General features: G+C 35.6%; 2 protein-coding genes across 2 annotated transcripts; both read left to right on the top strand.

Moving 5' to 3' along the window:
* Positions 1-495: 495 nt before the first annotated feature.
* On the top strand, positions 496-1,758 carry vma21 (vacuolar ATPase assembly factor VMA21). Its single transcript, XM_073860479.1, has 3 exons — positions 496-660; positions 1,227-1,336; positions 1,460-1,758. Exons 1-3 carry the CDS (start codon positions 599-601, stop codon positions 1,600-1,602), a joined length of 315 nt encoding a protein of 104 aa, XP_073716580.1. The 5' UTR covers positions 496-598; the 3' UTR covers positions 1,603-1,758.
* Positions 1,759-7,185: 5,427 nt separating this feature from the next.
* On the top strand, positions 7,186-8,443 carry casp22 (caspase 22, apoptosis-related cysteine peptidase). Its single transcript, XM_073860795.1, has 3 exons — positions 7,186-7,748; positions 7,861-8,014; positions 8,174-8,443. The coding sequence occupies exons 1-3, from the start codon at positions 7,186-7,188 to the stop codon at positions 8,186-8,188; spliced, it is 732 nt and encodes a 243-aa protein (XP_073716896.1). The 3' UTR covers positions 8,189-8,443.
* Positions 8,444-10,554: the final 2,111 nt, after the last annotated feature.

The raw sequence follows: 10,554 nt of genomic DNA, 5'->3' as shown, positions 1-10,554 counted from the left end.
TTACGACAGGGCGCTCGCTCACTCGTAGCATTGAGTTTTAATGATGCAGGTACTTTTAAATGACCATAACTTGCTTAATTTTTTTACCGATTTTCAAACGGTTTGGTTTCTTATAAACGTCAAAGATGTACCTATGACACTGCATACCTATACTAAAAATAAAAAATAAATTCATGAAACATGTTAAAGCATCCAGAATTATAGCCACGTTAATAACGTTTGTAAAAACCCAAACCGTTTGAAAATCGGTAGAAAATTGAGCAAGTTATGGTCATTTAAAAGTACCTGCACCATTAAACTCAATGCTACGAGTGAGCGAGCGCCCTGTCGTAAGATGGCCGCCAGGTGATGCCGTTAGGGACTCCGCCTTGAGCCATCTAGCCTTTATACATATCTATGTGAGTAACATCGCAGTGTTAAGAATTACGGAGTCAGACGGCGCGGCGGCGCCCCCTAGCGGACTCATCGATGTGAGGAATTCTGTCTGCGCGATCATGTGACTAAGACCCGGAAGCGCAAATAATTCAAGATGTCGCATCGAAGAATTACGTACGGATGATTTTTCTTTCTCTCTCTCGTCTATAAATAAAAATACAACATGCAAAATTACGAAAAGAAACCTGTGGCCTCAATGGACGGAACTGCTCCTGATTTCAGAGGGTAAGTGAATTTATATAATGTATACAGTTCAGACTGCACGTGACACCCCATCAAAAATCAGCCTAACCACCTAGGACACAAAACTATTATGACATAAATAAATACATAAACAAATTAAAAAATATATACATCGTCTGCTTATGAAATATTTCTTTACTACATATCCATAACGTGTCTGCTCTTGTGAGTGAGTGAATCTATATGAATGAATTGGATTTCCCAAGTATGAACAACAGTCAAAGATATAAATTACCGCTGCTCTGTCGTAGACAAAAGATTGTTGATTACGTTTGTTTATCATGTACAATTCCTGAAAACACATCAAGCACCACGTGTCTCTACTGGTAATATGTTGGGTTCTTGCAAAGAGGAACTAAAAGAACATCCATACATGTAATAATCCAGTGAATCCATTATAAAAGGTTTAAAACACAATAAATACAGGAATTTTTAATGGGTTCATGATTCATAATGGCATTTGTTAATGGAAACCATTAGAGTTTGTATTGTTTCTACAGCTGGGTGATTAATTTGTCTTTCTCTGTCTCTCTTCCCTTCTTCTCTAGGAATGATGGCTCACTCGTATCTGTTCTAAAGACACTGCTGTTTTTCACTATTTTGATGATAACTCTACCCATCGGACTGTATTTTGCATCAAAGTCTTTTCTATTTGAAGGTATTTGCTACCACAGACTGATCAACCAAAGACTAATTCACTCAATACAATTAGATACATATTACTATGTAGTGTAATGTAATGCCATCTGTTTTATTAACGCATAACTTCTCTTCTTAACAGGCTTTCTGGGTTACTCCAACAATGACAGCTATTTCTATGCCGCCATTGTTGCTGTTCTTGCAGTACACGTGGTTCTGGCACTCTTTGTTTATGTTGCGTGGAATGAGGGATCTCGCCAATGGAGAGAAGGAAAGCAGGATTAAACTGGAAGCAACAAGCAGAGAGACCCATTCACCTACATATACACACCATAACATAATCTAGTAACAGCATATTTGTGTATATGTGTGTGTACATTTTACCTGAATGTCTCAGCCGGTCCGAGAGAAGATGCCAGATTGCCTCTTTATCTCATGAAATAGTTGAGGTCACTTTTGGCCCTGGAGGAGGTTGTATGAAAAGGTGTTCAAGAAGATGTTTTATGTTTTGTCTTTTTGTGCATGGTTAATACAGGACAGCAGAGCTTAAACAGACCTATGTTTCTTATGGTTGTTTATTGTTACTGCTGTGACTAGCTGCCCATATTTAGACTCCCTGATGAATACAAATGTAGAATTAAAATTGATTGTTTTGTGGCATTACACAAATATGAGCTGTAATGTCTTTACAGCTACACAAAAACCTTAGAACTCAAAGTACTGAAATGAAAAAGTCTAGTTTATTGTAGGATTTCAGTGTCTTCCCTTTAAAGTCATAGGGTGGGTTGCACCAACAAGGATTAAATTAAGCAGAGTTTAGAGCTAATCTAGGGTTTGTTGATCCCAGTTTAATTTTAATTCGAGTTGTGTTGCACCACTTAAATTTAAACACAGATTAACAAATCTTAGATTAAACCTTTAAACAGGCGCGGAGCTATGGGCGGGCCTGGGCGGGCCTGGGCCCGCCCAGATTGACCGCTGGCCCGCCCAATCAGAAATGTAAAAAATACTACTCTGTATAGTTAGACATGTATACTACTTTATGTGGTGTCATTTATCTATTGCATGTTATGTTAAAAACAGTAAAATTATAAGTAAGCCTGATAACTATTTAAAAACTATTAAAGCAGTTGAATGTTGCGTTATAATGAAATATTCCCGAGCAGCTTTCAGCCATGATCACTTTGAGAACTTTTTTTGCAAGCAAGTAGAAAACGTATTTTGAATAACAACACGTTATAAATATGTGCTGCGCGCTTTTCTCTCAATAACATAAACACACAACAAATATGACAGCGGGGTAAAATAGAAAGAAAACATCTGATCATAGTGATGTTGTTTGATATAGCGATATAGCAGCACTATAAGTCCCGCCACGTTTATTGCTAGACTTTATACAATATAGCCTATTGCTTTTAAGCAACAAATAGCCTATCATAACAACATATAAGCCTACTGTGTAATTGAGACATTAATTTAAGAAATGCATTAAAGCAGAAAGACGTGTAGGCTGCGGAAATATAGTGGGTTCACTTCAATCCACACCACAGACGTTCTTGGTTTGCTTCTTATTTATTAAATCGAGGCAATTGTTTGATCAAACATTGATTAATATTAAGATACAATTTATACAAAACGAAATTCACTTTAAAGAAAGTCTTTCTAAAAAACAAACATCGCAAAATCGCTTGACCGATGTCCATTACGGGCTATGGCGAATTCCTGTAGGGCTAAAAAAAAAATGAGGCGCCTTGGCCGTAGGGCGGAGGAAAAAAATATTGTAATGTGTTTGCATTCTCTCAGATTTAGTTAGGTAATTATGTTGTATGTAATTCGGCGTCATCTGTTTAGCCATTACTATCCTCACTAACAAGTGATACTGTCAGGATATGAAAGCATTATATCCATTATTCCTTTCGTTCACGTCTGATATGCGCGCTCCTCGGCTCCGCTCTTCACGAGTAGGCTTGCTCTTGTGCTCATCAAAAAGTATATTAAATGTTTATTTATTTGTCATTTCGTTTAACCCCAGAGTCTAACATTATTCTAGCAATTCCCTTTTTCTTTCTTTATTTAGTAAGTTAACTTAAATATGTGAGAACGAAAATATATTTTTAGTGATTTGCATGAAGAGAATATGATGTTAGAAGCTTCATTTTAAGCATTTAGTAGCCGTATTTATTTAAACACTTTAATAGGTTATTTAAAAAAGTATAAGTTTTTTTTGGGGGTTCATTTATATTTCCTGTCACTGTGTGCAGGTTCTTTTTTGTAGGCTATGAGAGCCCAATATTTTTTTTTACCAAAAAGGCTTAATAAATGTAACGTTGCATTACAATTTAAAGTATCAATAATGTCAAAAATGTGACGTGCAGTTCGGGTGTGTGTGTATGCTGTTTAGATTAGTGTTCTGAAGTTTTGACGAATTTTATAGACTTGTTATAGTTTCTTATTCAAAAGTGACACCCATAGATTCAGGCCCACCCGGACTTAATCCATGCCCACCCATATGTCACGTTCTGCATCCGCCACTGCCTTTAAACTGTATTAAATCCTTCATCTGCGATTTATTTTGTCCGCCATTTTGAATTTTCCGGTGTAATTAAACAGCAACAATGTTGACGTTGTCATTCAAAAAGGAAATAAACAGTTTATGCAAGCAAAGGTAATGTAGTTCTTGTATTATAAATCACCTACATACACCGGTACGCTAATCTTAATGTCTGATTCAAATAAAAACATTTGACAATCTTTTAAAACAATTAACAGATCAGGAAATATTGTGACAGGAAATATCGCAAAGCTCAGATATTGTGCTATAATGAACAAGATGTGTCGACGCATTTGTCATGAAGCGCCACCGTGTGTCCGTTCATTCACTGTCCTTCGTCTGACTGGAGCGCGCGTGACAGAGGAGAAGCACATACGAGCATCGGTAGCTGTCACCGGTGCTGTTAATAATCTTTTTGAGCCGCCAAACTCACTTTGTTGAGATGTTATAATAAACGCATCTTTGAATAGCGCCACCATGCTCGCGGTATGTGTTTCTAATCATTTAGCCAGACATTTAATTGTAAAAAACATATTTAAACCTCCTCATATGCAAGTTTAAAGTTAATCCCTCACTGAGATTTAAAACGGAGTTTAAAGTAATGGAGCAACAGGATTAAAGATAATCTAGATTTACTGTAAGATTTAAACCTGGATCAAAATGACAGTTTAAATTTAAACCTGTTTATTTTTAAACAGGTTTAAAGTTTGGTGCAACGGAATTATTAAATAAGCTTTGATTTAAACCAGATTTAGGCCTAATCCTTGTTGGTGCAACCCACCCTTAATGTGGTTATTATAAGTAGAATGTCAGTTCAGTTCAAATCAGTGTGTGTAAAGTTCATAAGTCTGATCATTTCATGTTGTTTTATTTATCCATTTAATTAGTTACATTCTTAAAGCCCAAAAAGTAATATAATTTTCGGATTTATAAATATTGTTTAAAATGACATGTGTTGTGTTATTTGCCTGTGATTATCGATCAATGTAGACAATAAATCAATGCTCAATAGTAAAAGTGTAGTAATCATGGCTTATTAATTATAATTTTAATGTGTGTTCAGCTATGTAGAAATCATGTTTTGTATAAGTAATTTATTAACTTTACACAGTAAAAAAATAGAAAGGTTACAGTAAAATAATGTAAATAAATGTGTAGATCTCCCACCTATAGCCTCATTTATATACTACTATATGAAACAGATCATTTAAAAGACATCAATTGTAATTTTAACAACTTTCTAACTACATAAATCATCACGCGATTTTGTAGGAATTGTAATAAGGCGCTAAGAAAACTTTAAATGCCAGTCCTAAATGTATATTATAGCAGGTGCTCTTATCATCAATTTCGTGGTTTAATCCAATACTTAGATGAACTTTTGGAAGAACTTCGAAATGATTTGATCGAGGGTCTGACTGAGGCCGTCATCAGGGATTTGGTGGATGATCTTCGGAAGGAGAAAGTGTTGAACAAAAACGAGACTGAAGACATACTACACATAACCAAAACCCGAGCTGACCAAGCCCGTGACCTGATTGACAGCGTGAAAATGAAGGGATATGACGCAAGTGAGAGTTTAACAGTTTAGAGAAGCGCGACACAACTCTTCATAACAAACTGCAAATAAGACAACGTTTAGAAAATCTGTTGAGGTGAAAAGGCGACCTCTGGGGGCCAGCATGCGATGCCAGAAAGACTACGTAATGTGATTAACAATAACATGTACAAATTGCATTTTTTATTTTAAAATGTTTTAGTTATATATATATCATGTCATGTCGTCTGTGCTTGTCATCTTATCTTATTGAGCTGGCAATAAATTTGACATTTTTGCCTTGACCAAAGTAACTTGTTTTTTTCTATATTTTTGACTGGCTTCTTATGTGGGTCCTTGAATTAGGCTGTAATACATTTATTAAAGTTATACTCTTAAAGCCAAAAAGTTAATGACTTTCCTGACATTTTTTATCAATTCACGAGTTCGCATTAACATGTAATCAGGGAATGAGATAAAGTATATTTGGTGTGCTGTCCGAGGAGAGGGCTCCGAGCTCGGAATTTTAGCCCGAATCCTGAGTACTCCCAAAAAATATCACATAAATGACGGACCATGCTCCTCACGAACTTAAATAAACTTTATTAAATGTTGCCTTATCAATATTAAAATAACACTTGTTGCATGAGGGTGGGTCTAACGGTGTAAAAAAGAGTGTACAGGCAGCAGATCCAAGTGCAGTAGGATTTCTAATATAACAAAATAAAACAAGATAATCCATACAAAGACACAAGGGCAATACACTCTAAAAACAAACGGTGCTATATAGCACCAAAAGTGGTTCTTTGCTCGTAATCATAGAAGAACCGTTTTTAGTGCCACACTGTAAATAAATTCAGTAGAGATTGCAGTGTTGTTGCAGCTGGGTTGCCGGTGGTTTGCCGTAGATTTGAATTTATGTTATTTACTGGCAACATTTTGTTCGAAGTTAAATGAACATTAAACATTTAGAAGTCTTGTCTTTACAGAGTAAAACTAAAAAAACAGCATCAAGCAAAACATTCTGGGAAACAAAATCTGAAGCAAAAAAAAAACAGAAAAAGGTTGATGATGATTTCTGGTTCCCAGAATGTTAATATTATTGTTAATATTTAAAATTTATTTAACTCTGAACAAACTCTTGCCAGTAAATAAGATACATTTAAATCTACGGTAAATTACCGGCAACCCAGCTTCCATAGCATTGTGGTTTCTACGGAATTTTTTTACAGTGTATACTTCAATCTGTTTGAACGGTAGTTGTTTGTTTTTAGTTTATCAAATTACGTTGTTCCTCCATGCAGTGTTTTGCTTAATAAAGAACAAAAAGAAGCAATTTTTTCACAGAATTAACTCATTTTTAAGTATACTCACACTGCTATTATTTTAATCACGTCACTTTTAATGAATTAGTCAGTTACTCAGAACAAGTGTGGATATCATTATTGTTTTTCTATTACACTACATCTGTGAGTAAATAATTAAACAATGCAGAATTATTAATACTACTACTATGGTTACAATAGCCTACTGCTATTTTATTTTTTGAACACAACTGTATTTACTCCATACCTACAAAAAATATTTGTCTTCATATTTCTATTCGCATTTATTAGGTTTAGGTTTATTTGTGTATCTTTATTTCTAATACTATGTGGTCATTTTGTAGTAATGTATTCAAAACTTTTTCTTACTTCCTTTCAATAACAAATTACATATGCATTTATTATAAATTATTAAGCAACATATTTCAAACATTTTAAATGGTAATTGAAACATTATGGCTGGTACTGTAAAAAAAACAAAACAGTGTTGTAAAATCTCAACTCCTCTGTCACTGTCAGTTTCTCTGCAGGATGTGTTTAAATTTTTGGGCTTTGAGGTGGAGGCCTACAAAGACTTGAATGCAGATGAAATAAAAACTCTTATGATAAAATACAGTAAGGATGACCGTCATGGAGACTGCTTTGTCTGCTGTGTGCTGAGTCATGGAAACCAATGTGGTATCATTGGTAAAGATGAAGAAACTTGTCCTCTGAGGGACATCACATCACCATTTGATGGAGACAACTGTTCCTTACTTATTGACAAGCCAAAAGTGTTCTTCATTCAGGCATGCAGGGGTAGAGAGATGCAGAGTAAAGTTACTGTTGAAGCAGATGATTTGAGTGGTGAACCTGACCAGGAATTCGAGAATGTAGTGGATAAATACACTATTGCCGGTGGTTCTGATTTTCTGACTGTCATGTCTACGGTGGACGGATTTTATTCACTGCGAAATTCAATGAGTGGATCATGGTTCATACAGACCCTTTGCAAGCATTTAAAGGATGGAAGCAAACAGTAGGCTCCCTTCTGCTTATGTTGCATGCACAAATATATATATAAAAGTTAGATGCTGAGGTAAGCTAACCTGTTCCCCTTTTAAAAAGCTCTTGTTTTGTCTTCTTTATAGGGGTCGTGACATCTTAAAGATCCTCACTGATGTCAATGATGATGTAAGCAGAAAGGAGGCCACTGTTAGGATCAATAAGAAGATAATTGAAGCCAAGATGGTTCCTGAGCCCCATTTCACTTTGAGGAAAACTCTCATTTTCAGAGTTCCTGAGGTAAGACTCATGATTTATCTTATATTCAAGGTAGCAGTTTTGGTATGATGGTTCTATCCCAAGAGTTTTGTGGTGTGATGTATAAATATTTTTTTTAATTCAATCTAGAAGCAAAATACATTTCTCCTCAATCTCACATAAGAAAAATTACCATTGCAGGGTCGGTCTGCTTAGAAGAATGATACCTCCATCTGTTACCTTCACTTAAAGAAGTCATCATCCTAAATGAAGAATTACTTCTGCTTTGCATGATGTTTCTTGATTTACGCTCATATTTATACAATGTTAAAAGCAAGAAAAATACTGGCTTAATTAAGATCCATCTTAAGATCAATCACACAAATTACCATTTTCTTGATCGTTTGTAAAACGTATTCTTTTTAAACACATTTTACAAATATTAAATATTGATAATATTGGACAAACACCAATATTAAATTTTTCTCTTTGAAATGATATATTTGTGTGTTAAACATTTTTAATTAACTGTATGAAATATGTATAGGCCTATACTGTAATAAATTTGCATTGCCTTCTCTCCTTCATTGGAGACAAAAATAAATGGTTAACATAAAATAAATACAAAAAAGATTAAATGTAAAGCCTACTCTATAAAAAAATGCTGGGTTATTTTAAACCGAGCGTTGGATCAAAAAGGGATGAACCAAGAACATTTTTATGTTCAATGGGTCAAAACAAACATTTTAGGTTGAAACAACCTAAAGTTGAATAACAACCCAGCAGGCTAGGTCATCCCTTTGCAACACTGGGTTGAAAATAACCCAATTTTTGACATTAAAGGACAAGTTCGGTATTTTACACTTAAAGCCCTGTTTTCAGATTGTTTATAATGAAATAAAAAATGTTTTACTGAAATTTGGACATATGCTGGCCCGAGAATTTTGGGGTGTTTATTGTATCAGCCCCTACAATGGGTTTATAGGTGCACTGGAACAATCCTTCCTAAAATGCATTAAACTTTCGTTTACAAAGATGTGAAACTCACCGAGTGGTCAGCGGTGTTCACTGATATGCTCCCACAAAAATCGCTGCAAAAGATGCTTTCCAACACGTTTTATCGTAGTTTTTGTCCAACTCCATTGACTTGTATTAGATGTGCTGTGAGTTACGTTATTACTCCGCGCCGGGAACGTTGTTTGTATTCCTGCAATTGGCAAAAGTGGATTATCACCACCAACTGGGCTGGAATGTCTATTATTCAAGCTCTCAACGGAAGAATGTACGTGTGTGAGGCGTTTGGAAAAATAGGTCCACAAGTTTACAACGAATGCTAAAACACCTGTTGGAAAGCATCTTTTGCAGTGATTTTTGTGTGAGCATATCAGTGAACACCCCTGACCACTCGGTGACTTTCACATCTTTGTAAACGAAAGTTTAATGCATTTTGGGAGGGATTGTTCCGGTGCACCTGTGCAGCCATTGTGAGGGTGGGGGCTGATACAACTGAAACCGAAAATTCTTGGGCCAGCATCATATGTCCAAATTTCAGTATTTAATCATAAACAATCTGAAAACAGGGCTTTAAGTGTAAAATACCGAACTTGCCCTTTAAAGGAATGACACCAGTGTACTCCAGAGCCCATTCAGATCATGAATGAAAGATTCTCCCACAAACTGCTGACTCAACAATGCAAGCCACTGAATGAAATGATAGTGTAAATTAAGCAATTTTGAGAGAGATGGCCTATTCAGTATAAACTGTATTGCAGAAACAAAAAATGCTTACAATTACAATAGCAGTCTGTGTCAAAGTTCTAATCCACTTCACATTTATTTTTTTAAATAGTTTAAGACATAAAATTGTAAAATTGGCATTTGGATAGATTCTCATGGTGTTGTCATTCATCAGTACAGCATGTAATAAAAGGAACGATAGCTTTAATAAAGCTGCTAAATAAGACTGAGCCAGAAAACAAGAGACTATGAAACAGAAAATGAGCTAAATGTTGGGTAGACAACACACCAGAGAAATATCCATTCGGAAATATTGAGAGCATGTCTGGGTGAAAGAGTAAGAATGGAAACCCATCCACCAAGGCCAACCATTCTCCCCATTCCACCCTCTTTACTCACCCTGAAACCCAGGACTTCGTGGCCTTTATAACAGCCTTAACCCTATCTTATCTGTATAGTACACTCTAAAATAATGATGGGTTATTTTCAACCCAGCATTGGGTCAAAAAGGGACGAACCCAGCCGTTGGGTTAAATTAAACCCAGAAAATTTTATTTTGAGTTGAAACAACCCATCATAGGTTACATTACAACCCAAGGGGCTGGGCACAACAGTTGAAAATAACCCAGCAATTTTTAGAGTGTAGCCATGCTAAGATTTTCCTTCAAACAGGTAACTTTTAGATCTTATACAAAATCACTCATTGTCATAGTGGATAATATCAATTGTGTAGGCTATTCACATTCCACTAGAGACCAGTGGCGGCCGGGGACTTCTTTTCTTCAAGGGCGCACGATGCAAAGTTCGTCACAACATGTATGTAGCCCGTCATGTGTTTGGTTCGT

This window comes from Misgurnus anguillicaudatus, chromosome 22, assembly GCF_027580225.2.
Source record: "Misgurnus anguillicaudatus chromosome 22, ASM2758022v2, whole genome shotgun sequence".
Taxonomy (NCBI): domain Eukaryota; kingdom Metazoa; phylum Chordata; class Actinopteri; order Cypriniformes; family Cobitidae; genus Misgurnus; species Misgurnus anguillicaudatus.
Note: the sequence above shows the minus strand (reverse complement) of the source record. Positions and strands in the feature narration are given on the sequence as shown.

Bases quoted from the DNA above. Each gene is read 5' to 3' on its own strand.
- vma21 (XM_073860479.1), top strand. From the start codon at position 599: ATGCAAAATTACGAAAAGAAACCTGTGGCCTCAATGGACGGAACTGCT. The intron at 661-1,226 runs GTAAGTGAATTT...CTTCTTCTCTAG, and splicing joins ACTGCTCCTGATTTCAGAGG to GAATGATGGCTCACTCGTAT. The intron at 1,337-1,459 runs GTATTTGCTACC...TCTTCTTAACAG, and splicing joins AAAGTCTTTTCTATTTGAAG to GCTTTCTGGGTTACTCCAAC.
- casp22 (XM_073860795.1), top strand. From the start codon at position 7,186: ATGGCTGGTACTGTAAAAAAAACAAAACAGTGTTGTAAAATCTCAACT. The intron at 7,749-7,860 runs GTAGGCTCCCTT...TCTTCTTTATAG, and splicing joins TTAAAGGATGGAAGCAAACA to GGGTCGTGACATCTTAAAGA.